General features: G+C 49.1%; 2 protein-coding genes across 2 annotated transcripts in view; both read left to right on the top strand.

Annotated features, from left to right (window-relative positions):
* mdn1 (midasin AAA ATPase 1) overlaps positions 1 to 22,752 on the top strand; it is a 42,031-nt gene extending 19,279 nt beyond the window's left edge. Inside the window, exons 45-100 of the mRNA XM_042094236.1 lie at positions 118 to 326; positions 490 to 638; positions 1,204 to 1,403; positions 2,005 to 2,228; positions 2,486 to 2,599; positions 2,737 to 2,866; positions 2,958 to 3,064; positions 3,369 to 3,502; positions 3,802 to 3,962; positions 4,131 to 4,251; positions 4,346 to 4,559; positions 4,928 to 5,165; positions 5,369 to 5,492; positions 5,669 to 5,833; positions 5,999 to 6,213; positions 6,515 to 6,902; positions 7,069 to 7,181; positions 7,437 to 8,109; positions 8,204 to 8,365; positions 8,507 to 8,795; positions 8,918 to 9,156; positions 9,338 to 9,433; positions 9,569 to 9,663; positions 9,774 to 9,898; positions 10,034 to 10,192; positions 10,302 to 10,411; positions 10,511 to 10,584; positions 10,682 to 10,865; positions 11,088 to 11,241; positions 11,379 to 11,525; positions 11,608 to 11,734; positions 11,887 to 11,992; positions 12,380 to 12,495; positions 12,618 to 13,040; positions 13,210 to 13,433; positions 13,666 to 13,803; positions 14,139 to 14,317; positions 14,438 to 14,599; positions 14,809 to 15,085; positions 15,179 to 15,366; positions 15,469 to 15,600; positions 15,714 to 15,855; positions 15,954 to 16,261; positions 16,439 to 16,600; positions 16,743 to 16,844; positions 17,051 to 17,249; positions 17,825 to 17,989; positions 18,091 to 18,248; positions 18,429 to 18,518; positions 18,746 to 18,861; positions 19,604 to 19,778; positions 19,884 to 19,957; positions 20,263 to 20,377; positions 20,489 to 20,555; positions 21,019 to 21,161; positions 21,394 to 22,752. Of these exons, the coding sequence (XP_041950170.1) occupies positions 118 to 326; positions 490 to 638; positions 1,204 to 1,403; positions 2,005 to 2,228; positions 2,486 to 2,599; positions 2,737 to 2,866; positions 2,958 to 3,064; positions 3,369 to 3,502; positions 3,802 to 3,962; positions 4,131 to 4,251; positions 4,346 to 4,559; positions 4,928 to 5,165; positions 5,369 to 5,492; positions 5,669 to 5,833; positions 5,999 to 6,213; positions 6,515 to 6,902; positions 7,069 to 7,181; positions 7,437 to 8,109; positions 8,204 to 8,365; positions 8,507 to 8,795; positions 8,918 to 9,156; positions 9,338 to 9,433; positions 9,569 to 9,663; positions 9,774 to 9,898; positions 10,034 to 10,192; positions 10,302 to 10,411; positions 10,511 to 10,584; positions 10,682 to 10,865; positions 11,088 to 11,241; positions 11,379 to 11,525; positions 11,608 to 11,734; positions 11,887 to 11,992; positions 12,380 to 12,495; positions 12,618 to 13,040; positions 13,210 to 13,433; positions 13,666 to 13,803; positions 14,139 to 14,317; positions 14,438 to 14,599; positions 14,809 to 15,085; positions 15,179 to 15,366; positions 15,469 to 15,600; positions 15,714 to 15,855; positions 15,954 to 16,261; positions 16,439 to 16,600; positions 16,743 to 16,844; positions 17,051 to 17,249; positions 17,825 to 17,989; positions 18,091 to 18,248; positions 18,429 to 18,518; positions 18,746 to 18,861; positions 19,604 to 19,778; positions 19,884 to 19,957; positions 20,263 to 20,377; positions 20,489 to 20,555; positions 21,019 to 21,161; positions 21,394 to 21,579 (9,787 nt within the window). The 3' untranslated portion in view covers positions 21,580 to 22,752. The remainder of the gene's footprint in view (positions 1 to 117; positions 327 to 489; positions 639 to 1,203; positions 1,404 to 2,004; positions 2,229 to 2,485; positions 2,600 to 2,736; positions 2,867 to 2,957; positions 3,065 to 3,368; positions 3,503 to 3,801; positions 3,963 to 4,130; positions 4,252 to 4,345; positions 4,560 to 4,927; positions 5,166 to 5,368; positions 5,493 to 5,668; positions 5,834 to 5,998; positions 6,214 to 6,514; positions 6,903 to 7,068; positions 7,182 to 7,436; positions 8,110 to 8,203; positions 8,366 to 8,506; positions 8,796 to 8,917; positions 9,157 to 9,337; positions 9,434 to 9,568; positions 9,664 to 9,773; positions 9,899 to 10,033; positions 10,193 to 10,301; positions 10,412 to 10,510; positions 10,585 to 10,681; positions 10,866 to 11,087; positions 11,242 to 11,378; positions 11,526 to 11,607; positions 11,735 to 11,886; positions 11,993 to 12,379; positions 12,496 to 12,617; positions 13,041 to 13,209; positions 13,434 to 13,665; positions 13,804 to 14,138; positions 14,318 to 14,437; positions 14,600 to 14,808; positions 15,086 to 15,178; positions 15,367 to 15,468; positions 15,601 to 15,713; positions 15,856 to 15,953; positions 16,262 to 16,438; positions 16,601 to 16,742; positions 16,845 to 17,050; positions 17,250 to 17,824; positions 17,990 to 18,090; positions 18,249 to 18,428; positions 18,519 to 18,745; positions 18,862 to 19,603; positions 19,779 to 19,883; positions 19,958 to 20,262; positions 20,378 to 20,488; positions 20,556 to 21,018; positions 21,162 to 21,393) is intronic.
* Positions 22,753 to 22,830: 78 nt separating this feature from the next.
* lyrm2 (LYR motif containing 2) lies at positions 22,831 to 23,828 on the top strand. The gene is made up of 3 exons (XM_042094241.1): positions 22,831 to 22,969; positions 23,252 to 23,392; positions 23,473 to 23,828. Exons 1-3 carry the CDS (start codon positions 22,925 to 22,927, stop codon positions 23,551 to 23,553), a joined length of 267 nt encoding a protein of 88 aa, XP_041950175.1. The 5' UTR covers positions 22,831 to 22,924; the 3' UTR covers positions 23,554 to 23,828.
* The last annotated feature ends 111 nt before the right edge of the window (positions 23,829 to 23,939 follow it).

The raw sequence follows: 23,939 nt of genomic DNA, 5'->3' as shown, positions 1-23,939 counted from the left end.
TCCTTAAAATATATCAAGAGCACTACCTGCACTTTTAGAGAAAGGGCACCATGATTCTCAATAGTGCTAATAAGGTTGAATGCAACATTCTTATGTGTTTTAATGTGTCTCACTCAGGTTGTTTCTGGCGATGGATCCCATTCATGGGGAGATCTCCAGAGCGATGAGGAACCGGGGAGTTGAGATCTACATCCCTGGCGAGCATGAGGCACTGTGCTGGGATACCATGGACCTGAAGACCCTCCTGAACACCACAGGGGTCATCGGAGACTGTGTGTGTGACCTGCTCATGTCCATCCATGCTGAGATCAAAGCCACTATCTGGGGTAAGCTCTGAGCTCCGGCGCTGATTCAGATCTCTCCTGTGATCCTTTGGGATCTGGTCTGGTATGGATTGTGACTGTCTTCAGTCTGAAGATGTGTTGATGTTGAATGGTTTCTTCAGTCTGAAGATGTGTTGATGTTGATGTTGAACGGTTTCTGTCCCAGACTCACCGGCGTCCTCAGTCTCGTCTCTGTTCCACGCCGCCACCCTGCTGTCCAGCCAGCTGCAGCGAGGAGTGGACCTGCCCAGCGCTCTGCTCCAGGCCTGCGGAGAGGCCTACTCCCTCAGCCAGCGCACCACTGCTAGCCAGAAGGTACCGCACCACAACACACAACCTCTATAGACATCAGCACTGAGCAAGTTAGTGTTGGATAGTATAACCTCAGAAAGCAACAGAACGAAACCACTGATGCTTCACTGTACCACATATCTTCTGCATAAGAGGGAAGAGGCAAGATGTTGGTGGGCACAAACTCTTTGTGATTTTTCTTTATTCTGTGCATTTGAAAACTGAAGAAAGTATAGAATGTCTGATAACTCTCAACAAAAAGTTATTGTGTGCACATCCCACCTTCTGGCAGGTGCAGGACAAAAAAAACCTACTCAAGTGAAAAAATATATAATGTCCGCAACACTGCTTTTGATTCCCATATATTTAATGTACAAAAGGCAAAATAGTTACGCGGCCCCTGGTGCCTTTTGTACATTAAATATATGGGAGTCAAAAACAGTGTTGCGGACATTATATATTTTTTCACTTGATGTCTGATAACTCTCCAATGGCCAAATTAATGCCTTAGCACAGTAGTCTGGATCTGTCCCCTGGCATAACGTATATAAGCGAGCTAACCCTGCCCTTCCTGGCTGTCCTTCTCCAGCTGGCTCAGGAGGTGATCGAGCGGCAGCTGTCAGTGCTGGACACGGAGGACTGGGGGAACGGGCTGCTGTGTGCTGGAGTCTGGCCGGACAGGGTGCCCACAGCGCTCTTCTCCACCGAGGACTCGTGCTTCTCCAACGTGCTGAGGGACGGACAGGTCCTGTCCTTCTGCCTCAACTCCCTCAGCCTGCAGGGCAAGAGGTGAGAAACACACTCTACTGCAGTCTAGAGCTACCAGTAGCTCCCCACCTATTTCTAAGTAGCTCTCCAAAAGGTTTGAGGAAGATGCTCATAAATCTGATAACTCAGTCACTTGGGAAACATGTTAAAATTGAAATCAAATTCACAGTCTACAAAGACAGAAGGTACATGAGTTGACAGGATAAAAAAAAAAAAAATACAAATCTTATTCAGCGGTTTTGGGTGGAGTTAAGCTATGTTAATACATGGCATGTTACTACTAATATAAAAGCTCTCGGCCATGTCCATTTTGTTAAAGTAGCTCTCTGAGGAAAAAAGGTTGGAGACCTCTGGTCTAGAGCAACAGAATGCAGCTTTTTTTCACTGTTTCTTTATATTTGTGAGTGGGTTGCTAGATTAAGAGAAAAAAGTTTTGTTCCTTTAAATCGATATATGTGGTGATATTCATGGATGTCAGAGGGTGGTTTTGCTGCATCTCTACCATTTTGTGAGAGTTCTGTAAAGTCAGAGTGCTCAATGGTTTTAACTATGGATGTGGAGTTCAACCATACTTTGTTCAGGTGGTATGACTTAAATGACCAAAAGTGCGGCTCTTGTTCAGGAGTCGACCACTCAGCCTGCCTGACCTCCAGAGAGCAATGCAGATTGGAGTGCTGCATGAGGGTCAAGTCTTCACAGGCAGTGTTGCCGACGTGGGTGCTGTGGACGCCATACATCTGTTGTCCACGGCAGTTCGGATCCTGACGGAGAGAGCCTCCCACAGCGACTGGATCCTCCGAACCACCTGGCTCTCACACCTCACCAAGAGCTTCAAACATGCACCAGGTAAGCTTTTCAGTCTAGCAGTGTTCTGCACACTTCTCACACTTGAAGAATCTTTGGATTATATGTATAGCATCTTGATTTTATTTTGTTGATACATTTGGAATTCAACACTTCACAAGGTCTTCTTCACTTCACTGAGATTCAGCACTTCCCAGGGCTTGGTTTAGTGTGTTGATAAACTGGTGTTTGGTTAGTAACCCCAGCTGCTGCATCTAAGCCAGCGTTGGTGGGCATTCATATGGATTCTCTCTGCTCAGATGCGGTGTTGCTGCAGTTGGAGGCGGGGAACCGGGCCCTGAAAGCTGTGTTCAGCAGTAAGCTTGCCGTCAAGGGCAAGAGCCTCACAGAGCTGCTGCAGCCACACAGCACAGGTATGGACGCCCACACACACTCCCACACACCAGGCGTCATCTGGATGTCTAATGAGGAGCATGTTTTACATGTGATCTGTGTCATCTGGAGGTCTAATGAGGACATGTTTGACCTGTGATCTGTGTCTCCTCCGCAGATGACCACAGGATCATGGTGGATATGCGTTGGAACAAACAGTACCTGGACATCCTGGCCAACACATGTAATTTTGAGGATGAGGAAAGATACATGGAGTTCATGGATGCTCTGAATGCTGTAGCAAACAGGTATGGACCATGTGCCTCTGCTCTGCTGTGCTGGACCCAAACTGTTAACATGGAAAAGCAGATCTTGAGTATTTGGTCTGTGTGACCTCAGGATAATCCTACTGATGGACAGAGAGGAGAGGGCCGCCATCGGAGCCATGGCAGGAAACTCATCTCCACACAACAGTGCTCTGAGACTGGCCACAGCCTACTCCAAAGGTATGTTTATGTCCACACAACAGTGCTCTGAGACTGGCCACAGCCTACTCCAAAGGTATGTTTCTGTCTCCTCTAGGGACCATTGAGTCCAGCTGTTTTCAGTGAGTGATTATTAGTTATGTGTTAGGCCATCAATGCTGCTGTTAAAGATGTTAATGATGGCCCCAGCCGAGGCGCAACTGGCTGGGGCACCTGCACTGTACACCGGTGACACGAGTTCGATTCATAAAGGCATAAAAACCCCCAAAAATATACTTAAAAAAAAAAAAGATGTTAATGATGGTAATGTGATCATCTACTGCAGGCACCATGGACATCAGCCACCTGCCCCACCCCGTGCTGGTCCACCTGCGCTCCTTCTTTGACCTGTGGGACTCCTTTGTGCTGCAGGCCCTCCAGACCGGCCAGCCATACATCTCTGATCACCTCATGTTTGAGGTTTGTGTTTCAAGCTGCTTAGAATAGCACACACTCGCGCACACACACACATGCACGCACACAAACACACACACACACACACACACACACACACACACACACACACACATATCATGTGTATCACATACATAAATCGGCTGGAGTTATTTAGGCTTTCAGAGCAAAAGCAAACTGCATAGACCACATCATTCTCTATTGCAAGGGCGTTGTCCACTCCTCCGCTTTGTCCAGACTCACGTCTCAGCTCAGGCCCTGCCCATGAGGCACGTCTTCAGTACGCTCTCTCTGCTTGTCCACAGATCCTGCAGCTGCTGCAGTGGAGGGATCGCTTCTGGCACGTGTGTAACTCGCTGGCGGCGGACACGCGCGGAGTGTGTGTGCTGTCTCTGCACTGGCAGTGGGTCCACAAACACCTCATCGTCCGACTTCCCCAGCTCCTCATGGGCGACGGAAACTATGAGTGAGGAGACCAATGATTTAGTTTCTTTCCAGCATTGTGAATCAGACTAATGATCATATAATTGCTCTAACCACAAGACGCTGTGTTCTCTGAGGTTTTGTTAATGTTTAATGGTGCTCTTTTCAAACATTCTTTTAAAAGTGTATATTTTTTGTGTGTGTGAACCAGTGGTCAGCAGGAGATGCAGGCAATCTCCACAGCCATCCAGAACACCCTGTCGAGCTCCGCCTCTGTGGCTTCTGCCATGAAAGGCATTCAGAAGACCTTAGGAAAACCACTGCCATTCAAGGTACCGGACACTACAAGCCACACCTCCGTGCTACTGACTGTTTGGGAACAGGCATTAGAAACATGAGTTTTCTTTTTCCCCTCCTTGTGTCCAGCTGGACGCTGTAGCCGAGTGTGCCTCTCGCCTGCGGGTCCTCACCAAGGCCTTAAACGTGGAGGATCTGCGGCTGGACAGCACGTCGTCACTATGGAGACAGGAAATGGCTCGTCTTCAGGGGGCTGTGTTGGGGCTGGACTCCAAGGAGAGTTTACTGGAAGCGTTAGGCCTGGTCCTAAAGGCAAACCACCAGTTGGAACCCCAGCAATCAGGTACGATCCACAGTGATCAGTATGCAGACTATGAGCCCAAACCTTGCCCTTAGTGATCGGCTCTCTTATTTACTCTCTTGAGACCTTGGGACTTTTGATAATTGATAGATGCTCCTGTAGCAGAATTAAAGCTGTGACCACTCACTGTAGGATAGTAGCTTTTCAGGAGCAGTGTTGGGGGCCATGTCCTACCCAAAGATCAGCTGACTCCAGATCAGGCTTTACCTTGATAAAGTGTAGATCCAGGGTTAGATCCTTTTGAGGGTCAAGTGTGTGTTGTCAGTGCTGTCTTGGTGCTGGTAAGAACACTGTTGTTGCTGCTGGTGATGATTGAGCCTACTGTAACTAAAACTTGTATTGTGTTGTAGGTGTGCTGGAGAGGCTGGTGTCCTGTGTGGAACAGCAGCAGAGTCACTTGGCCTCCTGTGGTGTGCTGGACTGTAGCTCCGAGGCGCGGCACGAAGAGGACAGCGCTGCCCCACCCTGCCGAGAGGTCCTCCAGCAGCTGGCGCGCCGGGCGCAGCTCTGGCCAGTCCTGGAGCAGTTGGCCATGCTCAACCAGCTGAGGGTCACTGCAGACCTGCTGCAACTCTCAATCTCACCTGGGTACACAAACACAGTCTTCACTTCCACCATGCCTTCTGTAGAGCAGTAGCCTGGTATTAAATGAATAGCTGCTGAATGTTTTGAGTCAGAAAATGAAGAGCAAAGTCAGAATAAGTCCTGGGCTTGATGGAGAAACGTTATGGAGTAGTTCACAGTAGCAGAAGAGGCCAAACGTGTTCTTGAAAGCCTGTGCTGCTTTGCAGGGATGGCGAGACGGTGAATGCTGTACGCAGTGGCGTGTCCCAGCACCTCCGCTTCTGTCTCCAGTCCACGCCAATCAACATCCGGCAGCTCCATCCACTGTGGTTCCTGCTGAGCAGTGAACGGGTAAGTCCTCCACAGTAGGCCTCTGTGGCTTGGCTCTGTAGATGAAGGAAGACTAGTTTGATATTTTACTCCCATATGTTTATTTATTTTTCACCTTGCTTCACTTTTGTTTTTCACAATTGTAACGAGAACGACTCATGGCTTGAAATGTGTATTTTTTGTAATTCCTCTCCCAGCCTGTGGAGGCGCTGCAGTTTGTGTGGTGTGAGTTGCTGTCTGAGGTCCTGGTGGCCTTCTGGAGTAGCAGTGTAACCACTAACCCGGAGCGCTGGCTAAAGTGGAACCCCCTGAGCCCTGATGAGCAGAAGACCACCCGCTCACTACTGAGTCCATCTGATTCGGTAAGAGTGTGTGTGCATGTACATGCTTATTAGGAGACTCGACAGGTTCTTTCTTGATGTCTTTGTGGATTCCCTCAAGTTTATTTTTGAATTTGATGGCTTCATTTTGTAAAATTGTATGCTGTATAGCTGAATTTAAAACTGTTTAAACGCCATTACCCACAGGGCCCAGGAATGCTGAGTCGAGCAGTTTGGTCCAAATGCATGCTGGGTATCTTGAGCAGCAACGAATCAGGTTGCCGGTGGGACCCCACAGGGACATCCTTCCTGTCGTCATCTCGAGTCACACTGGGAGAATGGAGGGAGAGGACGTGTCAGCTGCAGGACCTTCGGGCCGTCTTATGGGACAGCATGGCTCTCCCAGCCCTGGCTGAATTCAGGTGCTCACTAAACACAGCAGGCAGAAATCAATATTACCCATATAGAATCCCCATCACAGAACCAAAGCATGTAGTTGCAAATGATCAGGATTGAGAGGAATTGACCCATCTAGCAAAAAAATAATAATTTACAGTATATATCAGATACAGCATATCATTGCATTATGTAAACAAACATTTGAAGACATAGTGTACTGTTTAGTTTCTACCTTCATCTCCCCCATGACGCACATCTTTTCATTCTCTGACTCTCTGTGTGCTTCTCTTCCTCATATGTTCTCTGTCTCCTTCTCTACTTCAGGAGAACGGACTGCAGGCTGCAGGGGCTGGTGCTGCGCAGGCAGCTGCACTCTCTGTCTGACCTGCTGCCTCCAGGCCTGCAGGAGAGCTACGCTGAGAGCTGCGAGAACCTCACGGAGGGGTCAGAGCCGGTCACCGCTGCCCAGGAGGTTCAGACGGCCCTGAGAGAGGGCCTCCCCGAAAACCTGCTCCCCGAGGGCTTCCTGGACACCCTCATCACCTGCATGCAGCAGCTGGTGCAGAACCAGGTCCACAGCTCGGTCCAGCTGGCGTGGTCCGGAGTGTTCTGGGTGAACATGGGTCTTCTGCAGATCCAGTTGTGGACGCCTCAGACCATTTTTGACCCTGCTGTGAAACGGGCTTACAAGCTCAGCTATGCCAAAGAGGAGGTGAGCCAGCTCATACAGATACAGCCAGCATTCCTAATAGTCTCCTGCTGAAATAGCAACTCAAGCATAAACTGCACTTACAGCAAAATCAGACTGGATATTTAGTCTACAGTGAGTTTGTGCATTCCAAATGAACAAGACTAAATACCAGCTCCTCTTTCCCCAGTTGGCGCTGCTACAGGAGGAGTGGAGAGGACGCAGCTTGTCCTCTCAGCTCCTGACAGGAGTGGGGATTGAAGAAAGTAGCACCACAGATGGCTTCCAGCACCCCCGTATCAGGTAAACACCTCCATCTCACTGCCCTGGTAGTTAACCTCACCTCAGCCAGTGGCAAACGGAGTAGAGCACAGAGATGACCTGAAGATGTCATTTAAAGGAGCACAGTTTAGAATATCATGGCTGGCTGTCTCTACAATGAGATTTAGCACCATGGTTGCCTCTGTGTTGTGTGTAGGTGAGTTGGTGCAATTTGGTGCTGCTTCTTGCTCAGTGTTGCTCTGCCCTGTGTGTTGTCTGTGTGTTGTCTGTGTGTAGGTACCTGTGGATCCGCATGCAGCAGGTGAACGAGCAGATCTCTGAGCTGTCCAGGAAGCAGGCGTGCCGGCCCAGCGAGCCGCAGTACGGCCGCCTCTACCAGGAGCTCCAGCACTACCTCTGCAGCATCGGTCAGCCGGCCGCCGTCCGGGACCTGCTGTCCCACCTGCTGAAGGCCCTGCAAGGCCCGGGGCCCAAGTCCCGCATGGGCATCCAGAGCCTGCTGAAGGAGGAGGCCGTGTGGCAGGCCTCGCAGCAGCGCTTTGCCCAGAGGCTGGCCGAGGAGTACCCGCTCTACCCGGACGTGGTGGGGCCACTGCGGGCGGCTATCCTGCAGATCCAGCATGGCATGAGGCTGGTGGCGTCGCAGGTGTCCAGCTCGCTCACCTCTCTGCCAGGGCTGCCCAAGCTGGTGTCCTGTCTGCTGGCCTTCCCCTCGCTGGGCAGCGCCCTGCCGTCCTACCTGGCCTGCGCCGACTTCCTGTGCTCCAGGGCCAGCATGGACGTGCTGAGAGGCCTGGGCAAGCTGCTGCCGCAGGGGGAAGTGGCGGCACGCTGGGTCCCTGACCCCTCCACCCTGCTGCTCAACGCACTGCTCTATGTCCAGTGTCACACTCTGTCCACCGGCCAGTTGGGGCCCGAGGCGCGCAAGCTCTTCAGGCATATCTGTCAGGTATGGTTACTTACGTGCGTGTCCAGTGTGTCGGTCACTTGCTCCTGTGTGTGTGTGTGTGTGTGTGCTTAGTGCTGCTGTGCTCCCTCGGCAGGCCCTGGTGAACGAGTGGGACGAGCAGGAGAGGCGAGCGCGGGAGAAGGAGCAGATGGAGGCCAGCCTGTACCGCAGCCGGAGCAAGCAGCACGGGAGCAACCTCACGGAGGACGAGCAGGAGGAAAGGGAGTTCAGGCGGGCCTTCCCAACCTTCCAGAAGGTACCGTGTCATGTAGTAAATCGCAAGGCCTATTCACACACTCAGAACCTTTTGAGTGACATTTACAACAGCAGCATATTGCATTTACTATATAGTGCTTTTTTTTAAATTATTTTGGCATAATGTCCTGTGCCTCTGTAGGACTTTGCTGACATCGTGTGTGAGCCCAGTCTGGAGGCGCCAGTGGAGGAGGTGGAGGAGGTGGAGGAGGCGGACGGCCAACCTGGCGAGAGTGGGAGTGGCCTCCTGTCAGCCGCCTGCCTGCAGACCGTGGTGCAGGTCCACCAGAGGCTGTGTCTGACCCATGCCCACTCACTGTGGTACCAAAGCAGCACCAAGGTCGCTGACCCATGCAAGGATTACATCAGCGCTCTGGTCTCCTCCTATCAAATCGCAGCTCCTGTGATCTCACGCTTCTACCATCTTATAGGTAGGTCAGACTATGCTGTCTGTGTGGTGCTGTTCAGCTGACTGCAGATTCAGGCAGTTGTATGGACTCTTTGGCATAGTTTCAGCAGTGTGGTGAATTGCTCTTTCTGTCATCTCTACCAGATGCGGAGATGGACCCACAGCTCCTGGGCACCAAGCTGCTGCTGTGCTGCCTTCTCCAGAACACGGTGCGGGGCGCCGGGCCCTCCAGTAGCCTGAGCCTGCAGGTGGACGGGCCCTACGACTTCTACCAGCAGCCCAACATGAGCCAGGCCCGTCTGTGCCTGCCTGTGCTGGAGCAGCTAGCCCAGGCTGTCCGACACCGGCTGGAGGAGTGGCCTGAGCATCCCGCCCTCATGCAGGTATGTCCATCATCATCATCATCGTCATGGGCAACAGGAGATGCATCTGAATAAGCAACAGAGTAGTGATGTCAATTAGAAGCCGAAACATCTCCATCATTGACTCACTATTGCACACTATGTGTTGTTTGCCAGTGATTACCTTGGTGTGACCTTATGTGTCTTCTCTTGGTCCCGACAGCTCACGTTGGTGATGGAGCGCATCCAGAGCTTCAGCTTGTCCAGCCCACTGGCCAAGTTCCTCAACGGCCTGGAGATCTTACTCACCAAAGCCCAGGTGAGAACGTGTGCAGTCTGTGCGTGGGTCCGGTGCCAATGTCAAGTGCTTTGAGTGGACTTGTGCGTCTGGAGTATGTGTTCTCTCTGTCTGCTTGGCCTAACTTTGTTGGTTTCAACCCTCTCAACCCCCCAGGACTGGGAAAGCAACGCCAGTCGCTCTGTGACCTTGAAGAGGGAGTTGGAGTCCGTCACGCAGCTCATCATTCAGTGGCGCAAGCTTGAGCTGAGGTAAGACCTTCGAGTTCACAACTCTCTTCCCACATCATATACTTGCTTTTGAAATGTTGGAAATGAGAAAGGATTGATGTTGATTTCCTCTTTTGATGATTTTGCTGTAGCTGTTGGTCCAGCAGCCTTGACAATGCCATGAAGCGGCATGCTGAGAAGTCTGTCAAGCACTGGTTCTCCATCCACCAGATGCTGGAGAGATTCCTTCTGGAGCAAAGAATGGAGACCCACACTGGTAGGAGCTTCCTGTGCACTGTGTTGCCCTCAACCTGCTCTTGGGTCATAGTATGCAGACAAATAAATGTGAACTGAAGTTTGAATTGCCTTTTGAATCGTGTGTGTGTGTGTGTGTGTGTATGTCCATCTGTAGTGGGTGATGCTGGAGGAGTCGAGCTGTCTCTGGCATCCGTGGCGTCCACCCTGCAGGCCTTCGTAGAGGGTTCCAGTCTGGGCGAGTTCCACACGCGTCTGGCCATGCTGCTCAGCTTCCACTGCCACCTTCTGCTGGCCCCTCCGCAGGACGGACAAGGTCAGTGGGACCAGCACGTCTGTCCTCAATCACGCGTGTGCTGCTAGCCTTGTGTCGTGTGTTGTATTGTTGAAGCTGTAATGTGTCTGTGGTTGATGTGCTCTTTCAGATGCGTTGTGCAGCCTCCTGTGGAATCTGTACAAGTACTACTCTCAGTTCTCAGAGAGTGTGCAGGCCAAACTCACACAGCTGCGCAAGCCCATTGAGAAAGAGCTCAAGGCAAGTCATGCATCTGTGCGACCCACCCAATATTAGTTATCTATCTAGTTTAGATACAGTTTATCCAAATTTGCTTATTCTGTTTTCTCACTACTTCAGGATTTTGTCAAGATCTCCAAGTGGAATGATGTGAGTTTCTGGTCAATTAAGCAGTCTGTGGAAAAGACTCATCGGTGAGCTCCATTCATCAGTAGATCATGAAAGTGGAAAATCAAAATTTATTTGTTTTAATTGATCATTCTAATGTTTTTTTTTTATTGCCATTTTCAGGATCCTCTTCAAGTTTGTGAAGAAGTTTGAGGCTGCCCTCGGTCAGCCCTGTGCCCCCTCACTGGTGGAGCAGGGCAGCAGTGCCAGCGCTGATAGTGTCGATGCCAACCCTGAGGAGACGCCCTTGCTGCGGGTGCACCAGGCTCTCAAAAGTGCCCTCCCTGGGAAAGGCCGAAACCTGCAGGTTGGTTCAGCTGGAGTTAAAGACCAGAAAAAAGACCAAAGACCCGTCTGTTGGACAGAGTGAACGAAAACGTCTGACATCTGCTGTTAAGTAGTTTGTAAACGGCTATCAATACAACCGGAAACAGTAAAAGCTAGATTGATGATAGTTTCTAAACACTGGTGTGTGTGTGTGTGTGTGTGTGTGTGTGTGTGTGTGTGTGTGTGTGTGTGTGTGTAACAGAGTGATGTCCCAGAGGAGAGTGCCTCGGGGCTGGAGCCCACCTCTCTGCAGGGCCGTCTGCCCCTCCTCATCAGGAGGATGAGGAAGATGTGCGTGCAGCTGGTGAAGAAGAGTGCCATGCCTGACCTGTCCGAGGACCTGGACCAGTTCACGGGTAAGAGCGCAGCTGATGGGATAAATCCACTCCACCCACCCCAGTGATTTCAGAATATCCAGACACATACACAAGACCTGGCATTAGTAGCATTAGTAAATCCATAACATGCGAAATCTCTGGGTTGTTTGTTGCAGCTGAGATCATCTCCAACGTGCGGGACCTGCAGAGCCTTACTGTGGATGTGTCGGCCGAGAAGGACCGGCAGAAGTCCGAGGTCAAGCACATCCTGCAACAGAAGCAGCGAGGACTCTCTGACCTCTTCAAGATGCTGGCTCAGATTGGTGAGTCCACCCCACTGGTCAGATAGGGGACGGATAACACTTGAGTGAGGAAAGTTTTTGACATTAACGTGTCTCTCTACAGGTCTGTCGTTCCGGAAGGGTCTGACGTGGAACCGCACAGCTGATCCAGAGGAGATGTTGTGTCTCCAGCCGCTAGAACTGTCCACTGCTCTGTCCACAGTGAAGACCGATGTCCAGACAGAGAAGACGTGAGTCACACTACAACCTAACATTTATTTCTTCAATCTCACCACGTTGTTGTGTGATTTGAGTTCATTTTATTGTGCTATACCTTTACAAGACACTTGAGATGTTCAACATACTTCCCTCTCCATGCATGGCACTAATTCATCTCTTTCAGGTTATTTTCTGAGATGACAAATGCTTGGGAAGGATGTCAGAAGTACTTCTATCGCTCTTGGGCTAGGAGAACAGCCTTACACACTGCTCTTCAGAGTGCTGCCAAGGTGAGGGACTGAGATGCTCCAGAGACAGATTACATCAGAAACCAGACATAGTGACCGCACCTCTACTCATTTCTTGCCTGTGGTCAGTTACAGCTGTTGTGTAACATCAGGAGAAATGGACTTCCTGAGTGAGGGCAGGGAAGTGAATAAGAGTGTTTTAGATTAGACATCTTTCATAGTATCATCCATTAAACCACCTAGCTTTAGGCTAAGGGGCTCTTTCAAAGCTCATCTCTACTCAGGGTTTTGTTCTTTACAAGGAAGCTGTTTTAGTGCTCCGTTCCGGCCCTTTGTTTTATTTGAAATGGATTTGTTGCATATTTGGGTTATATCAGAAACCGAGTGCAAATGTCTGACTGCCTGACTAAAACCTTAATGGCTTTGCAGGAGCTGGGTTTGGGGAACATTGAGCGATGTAGGGGTTTCTCATCCCACCTGTTCAAGCTGCTGCTCAGACAGAGGAGACGCTTGGCCAAACTCACTGAAAACTGGGTCCATCTCAGGTAGGAATCAAACACTTTCAGAGTAGACCCAAACTCCTCATTCATCAGCTTAACCATTCCAGCAGATATTGGCTGATTTTGTGGTTGTATTCAACGCTCCCATGTTGTTGCCAATGCTACAGGCGTCTCATTGATGGCGTCCAAGAGCTCCAGTCCCAGCTGGCGGACAGCAGCCCGCTGGACGACGCCGTCCTGCCCCCGCAGCAGCCCCTGCACCTGTGGTTGCTGCGCGCCCAGACACTGGCCTCGCAGTGCTGCCTGGCCCTCCAGCAGCTGGGCCTGGTGCTCCAGTGCTGCCCCGAGGGGCCGCCCAGGCCTGGACAGCAGCAGAGCGAGGGCCTGGGGGAGCCCGAAGAGCCCACGCTCCGGCAGGCCTCTCCCCTGGACGCCAACCGCCAGCCCCCTGGGTGCCTGATGAGGAGGGGCGAGGAGGCCTGGAGCCTGCTGATGCAGAAGGTGGAGCACATGCAGGTGGAGAGCCGGGCTGTGAAGGAGCAGCTGGACAGCATCACGCAGCAGAACTCCGAGTGGGCTCTGCACACCTGGTCAGTGGGCACACAGACATCAGTCTTCAGGAACGATACTAGTACTTCATGATTGTCATAATCAGGTTTTTTTTTTTCAGAGAATGTTATAGTTTTAGTAATAGTTTTTAAAGTGTTTTTTTTTACACTCATTAAAGTTTCGCTTGTAACCTGTGGCTGGTTGTTGCAGGGGCCACTTCACGCTCTGCTGCTCGGTGCTGGATCGGTTGGGGGCTGTGGTGGCGCAGATGCCCAAGGTGGAGCAGCTTTTCACCCCCGTGGAGGCATTTGGCCACCACGCCCAGCCGGCACTGATCAAGGGTCTGCACTGTGTGAGGGAGGAGGTGGAGTCCAGCCTGACGGAGTTCACCACCTGGAAAACGCAGCTTCTCTCTCTGGGCCACTCCCAGGCCGGTACGTTGTAGGCCTCGTCACTGGCATAGTCGTTAATGACCAGTGTGCGTTTGCGCAAGAAGTGTGGTCCAGCATTTTAAAAACCCAATGATTCTTAAAAAGCTTTTAAGCTCTAATAAGTTTATGAGTCAGTAGATTATTCGTGCACCACTGCCACTGTCACGTCACTGCCACTGTCAAGTGCATCTTGTGGCTGGCATGATATCACGATCAGTCCTCATCTGTCCCACAGATTTCCCCCAGATGTTCTCCTCGGAGTTCTCTGAGCAGCTGGAGCAGGCCATCAACACGGTGCTGTGCGCCGTCCAGAATCTGGTGAAGAGGAGGGAAGCACAGCAGCAGGATGACCAGCAGTCTGAGAGCAAACAAGGTGCCTGGACCCTCTGGACCCTCTGCTCACAGTCAGAAGCAAAGAACCAGAATGGGCCACATAGAGTTAACTAACCTGGACTCAAAGAGCTTCCCTGCCAGGGTTTATAGACAAACTCTAACCGAGTTATTTTTAGTAGGAGACAATAATATGAATGTAACATTTGTGTGAAGTGGAAACGTATAGTAGTTTGTGTGAAGTGGAAACGTATAGTAGTTTGTGTGAAGTGGAAACGTATAGTAGTTTGTGTGAAGTGGGAACTGACCTGGTCTGACCTGCAACTGTTGTATTGTGGCTCTGTGCTGAGGAGTTGTTTTGATGTGTGCTGGCCTCAGGGAGTGATGAGGAGTTGGCTGAGGACCTGCTCAAGCCAGGGCACCTGAACCGACTGCTGGATGAGGATCTGGGTGCAGAGGTGTTGTGCCTGGCGCTGCCAGAGGTCAGTGCGGTGGTGGAACAGCTGCAGGAGACTATTCGGGTTTACAGAGACTCCTGTCCACCTCAGAAACTACAGGTACACAATTCAGGCGATTTTTCTGTATAATCCTTATTTAAAACCCATACCAGTCAATCATCAATAACACAAAACAATCTGTGTGTGTGTGTGTGTGTGTGTGTGCGCGTGTGTGCACAGGAGCTGAGTGAAGCCTGCAGGTTGCTGGTACGCCTGGAGCCCATGCTGGGCGTGTACTCTGAGCTGGTGCGCTTCTACCTGGCGGTGTGTCTGGGGACGCACAGAAGCACTGGGAAGCTCCTCTCCGTGCTGGCCAGCATCTTCACTGAGCTCGCTCAAAAGGTACAGCGCTGAAGAAACCTGCCTCAAGCCAAATCCAGCCGTGTTTATGCGGTATGGCATGGAAATACCTGTAACTGCCAGCCAACTGTGTGTGTGTGTGTGTGTGTGTGTGTATGTGTCTGTAGGTGTGTGTGTGTGTCTGTATGTGTATGTGTGCAGTCTAATGCTGTGTTTTGACCATGGGTGTGCTTGTGCCTGTGCTGCTGCAGGGCTTCTGCCTGCCTCAGGAGCTGATGGACGGTGGGGACGGCGAGGGTGCTACGGAGTTCCACGACTACGAGGGAGGCGGAATTGGCGAGGGCCAGGGCGTGAAGGACGTCAGCGACAAGATCGAGAACGAGGAGCAGGTGGAGGACACCTTCCAGCAAGGTCAGGAGAAGAAGGAGGAGGAGGAGCAGAAAGGAAACATCAAGGAGGAGGACAACGCCATCGAGATGTCCGAGGACTTTGATGGAAAGATGCATGACGGCGAGGACAGGGAACCAGGTAAGAAGAAGCGTGTTTGCAGGGTAACCGGTCAAGAATCAGTGTGGGTTTCCTGTTCTTGACCAATTTGGGGTATTTCTCTTTTGTGTACAGGGGAAGATGAAGAGGAGTCGGACAATGAGGAAGAGGAGGAGTTGGATAAGAAGATGGGCGACCTGGGTGAGGGTAAAACAGACACTCTGGATGAGAGAATGTGGGGGGAGGATGATGATGACGATGATGATGATGACGACCAAGAGGGCAGCGACCGAGAGGAAGAGTCAGGTCCAGGAATGGATCAGGTATGTTTTCAGCTGGAACTATAGCATGTTGTCCAGTCAAGGCTTTGGATCTTTGTTCATTTGACAAGGGCACTTAAACTCTGTTTGTGGATTCATCTACAGGGGGAGTCAGAGCTTGTTGCAAAGGATGACAACCAGGGTGCAAGTGATGGCAATAAAGACAAGAAGCAGGACCCAGAACAGGTCCCAGATGAGGAGGAAGGGAAGGAGAAGATCCATGAGCAAATGGATGAGGTTTAGCTCATTTGCTTAAGTCATTTCCCTTCCATCCAATCCAAATGAATCTGTTGGTCCTTGTGAGATATTAAATTACTAATGGTGTGTCTTCTTTTTCCGTTTGTGTTCAGCGGGAATTTGATGAAAATGAAGTGGACCCATATCATGGCAAGCAGAATAAAAATGCAGAGCCAGAGGCCATGGAGCTGCCTGAGGAGCTGAAGCTGGATGAAGAAGATCAAGGTGGAGAGGATGATGGCGGAGAGGGAGATGGTAAGCGACGCCTCACCACCACAGTGTGTGAGCTCTTATAATCCATCTCAACATCTCAAGCCCTATGTACTGAAATCCCTGATCTTGTGTCCCATCAGAGGAGAACCCCTTTGATATTGAGGACAAGCCCATGGACCTGGAGGAAAAGGAGGGGGCGGAGAAAGAGGGAGATGAGGAGGGTGGGGAGGAGGGGGAGGAGGTGGCAGAGGAGCAGCAGGAGGGCCAAGGGGAGGAAGAGGGTGCTGACGAGAGCTCCGCTGATGGGGAGGAGAAGATTAAGGAGGAGGAGAACGACCCCATGCCCGACGAGAACGCTGAGGACCAAGGGCCTGAGGAGGAGAAAGACCAAGGTCCTGAAGCAAGAAAGGAGAAGGAGCAGGCTACTCCATCTGGCCCCAATCCTAAGGTTGGCTCCATCTTTCCTCAGTGTAAAAGAAGTTTTCATCTCAGATGGTTTTGATTTTATTTCAGAAGAGCTATGTACATAATTGCACATCAAACATCACAGCCATACATATTAAGATGGGGAGGTAAGTAGGAGGTGGGTTAGTAAACAAATTGACATGTATTTGTTTATGTGAAGGAGGAAGAGGAGGAGGATGGTGCTGAAGAGGATGAGAATAAACCAGAGGAGAGCAAGAGGAGAGAACATGACACTGATGGCCAGACAGGGGACGAGAACGTCCAGAGCGAGACCGCTGTGGAGCTGGCAGGAGCCGCATCTGAGAGAGACCAAGCCAAAGAGGTGTGTATATGAGTGTCTTAGCCTCTGTGTGTGTGTGTGTGTGTGTGTGTGTGTGTGTGTGTGTGTGTGTGTGTGTGTGAGTGAGAGAGAGAGAGAGACCCGTGTGTGGGTAGATCTAGCCTCACATCTGTGTTTGTCACAGGAGCATGGGAGTGGGGCAGCAGATGCCAGTCAGTCTGAGGGACACGACTCCAAGCTGATGGCTCAAGTCTCTGCTCTCAAACAAAGCCAGAAAAAGACACAGGTGAGCCTTCCGGTCAGCTGCGAATTAAGGTCCATGTCAATTAGACTCTATATTTACCGCCTTTTTCTGCATACACAGTGCTTTGTAAATTGAGGTCAAAGTTTGCTTAAGTTGGTCCTGTTTAAAGTAGTTTTATGAAAGAATTCACATCCATCCACATCGAAGCACATTTCCTCACTCTGTAACATTTCCTTATGATTTGTCAGAGTTTTAAACGGAAGCCTGGGCAAGCAGACAATGAGCGCTCAATGGGGGATTATAACGAACGCATCAACAAACGTCTGCGGACCGTGGACAACCGAGACGAGCGCATGCAGGACGGCAGCAATCCCAACAACCAGCAGGAATCTGATCTCTATGAGCACATCAAGCAGGGAGAACAGGACTACGACGCACAGACCTACGGTAAGAGCCAGAAGATGAGAACTTCCTCTCCTCTCTCACACCTCCCCCAGTAATCAGACCAAGGCATGCCCATCAGCTGCTGTGCAGACCGTAGACTACCCTGGGATGTAATTTTCTTCAACTAGGGATGTTTGATTTTCAGTTTTGTTCTGTGCTTTGGTTAGAAAATGATGTCTTGAGTGATGGGGCTGCACAGACCTAATCACAAAACCTACTAATAATCATGCAGTTACTTTTGTCACATTTCTGACTTATATTCATGTCATCCTCCTTGACTGTGCCACTTCTGGTTGGTGGGTGTGCATAGTGCGTAAGGGGCACAGAAATTCTGATTGGTCAGTTGGGGTGCTGTGCTTCTTGTGCACTGGGCGTGCTCACCAAAAAGGTGTGGCACAAATTAAAGAGACATTTTGAATATTGAACTGGATCAATTCATTGACATTAAAAAATCATATCATATTAATATACATTAAAAAATAGCAATTCGATATTTTTCCCAAATCTAACAGGATATAGATGAGTTTGATTGAAAGGATCTTGGCACCCATGTTTGTCCTTTGTGTGTTTGACTGCAGATGTGGCTAGTGCTGACCAGCAGAAGCCAGCTGGTACCCAGCCCAAGCCTGATGAAGAGGAGGACATCGCCATGGATACAGAGGAGCAGGAGGAAGACTTCCAGAAAGTGAAGGCCGAGGATCTGAAACCTGAGCAGCTGGAGTCAGCTAAAGCTAGGCGGAAAGGTACTGCTGGACATCCTCAGCTTGCCCACATGTGGACACATATCACGACTACAACTCGGTCCGAGTGTGCAGCAGTGTGACCTGTGTCTTCACTTTGACAGGTTTGGACAGTGGCGAGCTGGAAGCCCAGAGGCTGGGAGAGGAGGAAGAGGAGGAGAACAGGCCACAGGGCAGGAGGGGAAGTGATGAAGAGCGTCCCGAGAGGAGCATGGAGTCCACTATCCACACGGTCCCTGAACTCCTAGCAGACACACTGCAGGTATGCTCACTTGCCCCACAGCAGCCTAGAATACAGATATTGTGCAGTATGTGATCTTTATGTATTGTGTGTGTGCTAGACAAAAAGGTAAAGTGACATCTGTGTGTGTGTGTGTGTGTGTGTGTGTGTGTGTGTGTGTGTGTGTGTGTGTGTGTGTGTGTGTGTGTGTGTGTGTGTCAGCTTCAGTTGAGGGACCCGGAGGAGTTGAGGCGGGAGATGGAGCAGCAGCTGGAGGCGTGGCAGAAGCAGCCCCCTGGAGCCCCAGAGGAGGTACTGCACTCCCACACACTGTCTGCACTCAGGATGGAGGCAGAACTACTGCACACACTTCCCGCACAGCAGTCCACCGATCCATCTTTGGAAGCCCTCAGATGCACCAATAGGCCTTAGGCTCAGTGGTCATCACTCGATCTGCTTATGTAATCAGCTTCCTGACTGTGAGCGGTTGGTGGCTGGATGTCTGTGTTGATGGGCATGTGGGCATGTCTGTGTTGCAGGAGAGCATGGCTGCCGCCATGTGGCACCAGTACCAGGGCCTGACCGGTGGCCTGTCCCAGCAGCTGTGCGAGCAGCTCCGACTCATCCTGGAGCCCACACAGGCAGCCAAGCTGAAGTGAGTGCCTCCACTAACCCTTTGGCACATAGACAGACACATTTAAGACAACTCCGCAGGAGTCAGTGAATGGCTCGCACAGAGGCACTAAAGGTTAAGGTTTCACGATTGTAGTTTAGTGTGTTGTGTCATGATCATTCACAAGATCAACGTTTCCTTCACTCTGAATCAGAGACTTGTTTCTAACCATCTTAATACAATCTGAACCCTAATTATGCAGGTAATTGCCAGTGAAAAGGAGAACACTGGCAAATAAAGTGACCTTTGGAAAATACTTAACTGGACCTCTGTTGTCCAGAGTTTGTCTGGAGTGTAGGAATACTAGCCAGCAACTATTCATAAGCTATGTGCAATGTGACCTTAATCTTGTCCGTCATTTGAGGTCTTTAAAGCTTTACTGTATATTAAGTACAGTATCTGTGATTTTATTGTATAGCTTGCATATCTGTGATCATTTTATATTAACCATTTTCACACAAGTGCAAAAACGATCCAAAAGCATGTGTTTTTAAGAGATAACGTACTGAGTTGTAGAACACAAGAACAGTTTCCCTCCCTTCCATGATGGAAGTAGCTGACTGAGTGTATTACAGGACCTGGGATGCCACTGAAATACTCTAATACTCAGTCTGATATTTATTTAACTCTGCCATCACTCGTGGGTACTGTGGGTGCAGTGTTTTTTCAGTAATGTTATGTCTTTCATGTTCTCAACATCACTGCTATTTCACTGTTGTCATAGGGGAGACTTTCGCACTGGGAAAAGGCTGAACATGCGTAAGGTCATACCCTACATTGCCAGCCAGTTCCGTAAAGATAAAATCTGGTTGCGAAGGACCAAACCCAGCAAGAGAGAGTATCAGATCTGTCTGGCTGTGGATGACTCCTCCAGCATGATTGATAACCACTCCAAACAGGTATTACGTGCTGTGCCACCCAAAGTCATAGGAATGCTTTTTGAGGTGAACTCCATGTTTCTGAATTCTCACAACGGTCTCTTTTGTGCCTCCTGTGTACTGCAGCTGGCGTTCGAGTCCCTCTCAGTGATTGTGAACGCTCTTACACTGCTGGAGGCTGGACAGGTGTCTGTCTGCAGGTGTGTCATGAAATCCAGCTTTCATATTTGTGGATATTTTTAACAGGTTCAATATACCATGCTTTGGAAGTCATCTGAGTCACTTCACTTCAATTCTTTCGGTTGAAAGACTAGAACTGTAAACTAGAACTGTGTGCCCCATATGACTTTGATCACACTCTACTTTACTACTGTACACCTGTACATCCCTTCCCTACTAACAGCCAAAAATCTCTTCCCTACATAAACAGCCAAACATAGAGGGGAAGCCAGTCCCTTTGAACTTAGCAAAGGTGCTAATAATGTCACTTTCTTCCATCTTCTAGCTTTGGGGAGACGGTACAACTGCTGCATCCTTTTGGCCAACAGTTTAATGACCAGTCAGGGGCCAGAATACTGCGACTCTGTCAGTTTCAGCAGAAGAAGACCAGGATAGCACAGGTGACTTACTCCGTCATTTTACCATCCACATACTTGTTTCTATTTGCTATACTCATGCTTACATACTGGAAAGAGTCACAAGTCAACCAGAATTATTGCTTTTTGTTGTAGTTTTTGGAGACTTCAGCCAATATGTTTGTGGCAGCAAAACGACAGCCCCTGGGCTTCACAAGCACAGGTACGGTAAATTCATTCTCTCGTAGCTGGCTGACTCACTGCTTGAACCCTACTGTAAAGCTTGCTCTGTTGTCACTGTGCTACAGAGGTCAAAAAGGGTCGGCTGTGGGCATATCTGAAATCTAACAAACATGGCCTCAGAGTGCCAGTGGGTACAGCTAAGGAAACACAGTTCCCTTCTTCTCTGAGGTAGTGAATAGTTCTGACTTGGGCACCAGAGGGAAACAGAGCCTTTACCTTTTGTTTGATGGTAGCACAGATGCAGCTATCAGATTCTTCATCTGTTCAGTCAGCTTCAGAGGTCTGTAACTAGACTCCGTGATGTGCTGTGGGCCAACACGTACTGAGTAAACTCTTTGTGCGTGTGTGTGCGTGTGTGCGTGTGTGTGCGTGTGTGTGTGTGTGTGTGTGTGTGTGTGTGTGTGTGTGTGTGTGTGTGTGTGTGTGTGTGTGTGCACGCGCAGAAACAGCCCAGCTCCTGCTGATTGTGTCAGACGGTAGAGGGCTCTTTCTAGAGGGGAAAGAGAAGGTGATGGCGGCGGTGCAAGCTGCTCGCAGTGCCAATATCTTTGTCATATTTGTGGTGCTGGACAACCCCAACTCAAGGGTAAGCAAGACCTTTGCTTTTATCCAGTCAAGTCTCTCAACACAAAGTTCTGCTAATTACATTGACCAGAATAGAGCTGAGCTTAACAGCTCCTTTAGTCCCTTTTTAGATAACAGTACTCGATGTTCTCTCATCACTCTCTCCATCTGTTGTTTGAAGTTCTTGTCAATTTCACTTTAAGCCTACTGTCTCATAGCAAATCTTTTTGTGTGCTGTACTGGTATTCCCAAAGGATTCCATTTTGGACATCAAAGTCCCCATCTTCAAGGGCCCAGGAGAGATGCCAGAGATCCGCTCCTACATGGAGGAGTTCCCCTTCCCTTTCTATGTCATCCTGCGTGATGTGAACGCCTTGCCAGAGACGCTGAGCGATGCACTCAGGCAGTGGTTTGAACTTGTTACGGCAACTGACCAGTAGGTCGCAGGGAAGCCATTTTGATATTGCAGGGGCCACATACAAACTGCACAAAGCCACACTGCTGCTACCAGCCTCCCGAACACAGAAACGAAGAACTCACACAGACCTGCTGCTGTACATGTGCCTTTTCTTTCTGAATTTTACTCTTATTTTGATAGCTAGTTGTTTGATAGCAATGTTCGCTCTTCTCATCCTTGCCATGAGGAGAGATGGACTCAGGAGAGCCGAGATCTTTGTTTGTTTGTTTATGTTTGTGAAAATCATTGCTCAACCTTGCACGACTTTTTACAGAAATCAAATGAAAATGTGACTCCCTTCATTGTAAAACACTTCGATGTGACTGTACGGACAGGCTGAAATACCTCTTCCCCCTGCAGTATTTCAGATCCATTGTCACGTCCTCATTCTACACAAATGTGAACACAAACATGGACATGGATCATCAAGTATGGGTGGCACTGCCAGCATTGTTTATCTTATCATGTCAAAAAGAAATGCATGTCAACACAGTCCTCTCGATACCTTCAATTATTCCAAAAAAAATGTGCCTTGAAGGAAAATCAGCTTTTAATTTCAACACTGCAGATGAAGCAAGGTTTTTTTTTCTTTAAAAAACAATATCACCCTGATTATCTCCCATCTGCCTGGACCTTTGGAATTACATCCTGATTTTGAATTACCAAAGGGGTCTCCACTAAATAATAACATATCAGTTCTCTCGCTCGCTCTCTCTCTCTCTCTCTCTCTGTCCCTTTCTTTCTTGATTTAAGTTTACACACAAATTGTAATATGGATATGTGTATGTATGTGTGTGTATGTATGTATGTATGTATGTATGTCTGTCCAACCACACTGAGAACATGTAAGGTACTGACCTGTCATTCAGCGTCAATTTTGTGTCATATCCTGTCTAGATACAATATCTAGATACAATATATTGAGGGTCACTCTTGTCAAATGAAAGTGAGTTAGGAGTTGCTTGTTTTCTTAGAGTAACGATGTAGAAGGATTTATTAATTCTGTGGTATATCTGTATTATTAGCTAGTGCTAGCTAACTGAACATAAATTATTTTCCATGTCATCTCTCCTTCCACTCATAAAATTCTTCCATCTCGGTTCAGTATTACAGAATTATAATGGTTACAATAAATTTTGGGCCTGTGTTTTCATTAGTCTGACTGTGACTCATTGTTTCGACCATGCACAATTTCACTCCTGTCCGGAGGAGGGCGCTTCACGCTCTATCCCAGTAACGTGACAGCAATGTTATGGAACTCGTGTAGGTAGCCCCTGCTCAGGACTTTAACCCTTTTACGGTCTATGCTTCAACCAAACTAACAAGAAATGACCACCTCAAGGTTACCACCGGCGGCGTTCACACTGAAGCAGGTGAGCGGTTACACAGAATATACATTGTCGCCAATTTTGCTACACTGTAAATTACGCATGGAACATTGCCACAGCTAGCATTAGCAGTCGGCTAATAACACCTTGCACACACTGCTTGTGACTAAAAGGAACTGGCAATGTCAGCAGTTGCCAGCGTTCTTTTATTGAGATTGTACGTCTGGAAATTCGGTAGTTATCTGCTGTCGTTGCCAGTTCTGCAACCGTCTGCAGCTCGTGCTAATCGTAGTTGGCTGGTTAATGTAGCTTTTTCTATTGTCTCAGTTCTTGCAGAGACAGAAAGTGCTTGGTCTGTATAGGAATATGTTAAAGACTATACGAGAAGTACCAGACGAGGGAGACCGCAAGTATCTAAGGGACTGGGCGAGGGAAGAGTTCAAAAGAAATAAAAATGCCACAAACCAGGTTTGTACCTCTTGAATATTAATTCATCTATAAAATTGTCACCAAGCAGTGTGTCATGTGTCATGTTTGGAACTTTACAGGATGCCATACGAATGATGATAACACAGGCAAACATGCATCTGGAGGACCTTCGCAAATCACTTGCTCTTGCCAAAAGTTAGCCCAGTAACACCCCGAGGTGTACGAACAGTAAATCTAGGACTGACCAAGTTAGTGTTTTGCCTATGGGCTGTTGACCTGCTGCCACACAGATCCCATTGACTAAGAGTCTGTGATGTCACTCTGCCTCATGCACAAGTGTCCCACAATATAATTTTTATACTTCCAGTGTAAAGGCGATGAAGGGCAATGCAGGTCAGTTGATCGATGTCTTTAATGTTTTACATGTGATGCAGGTGCTACAGTAAAGTAAATGCAAATAAAGAAATAGCTCATGTGTGGTTGTTTATTTTTTCCTCAAGGGGCTTCATAGGCTACTCTGCTGCTTGCTGTTCAAGTTGAAAGCTTCTGTTGTAGTAGACTAGTTGGATTTTAGTGCTTGGAAGTT

This window comes from Alosa sapidissima, chromosome 6, assembly GCF_018492685.1.
Source record: "Alosa sapidissima isolate fAloSap1 chromosome 6, fAloSap1.pri, whole genome shotgun sequence".
NCBI lineage: Eukaryota > Metazoa > Chordata > Actinopteri > Clupeiformes > Clupeidae > Alosa > Alosa sapidissima.
This window is presented reverse-complemented; position numbering and strand designations above follow the sequence as displayed.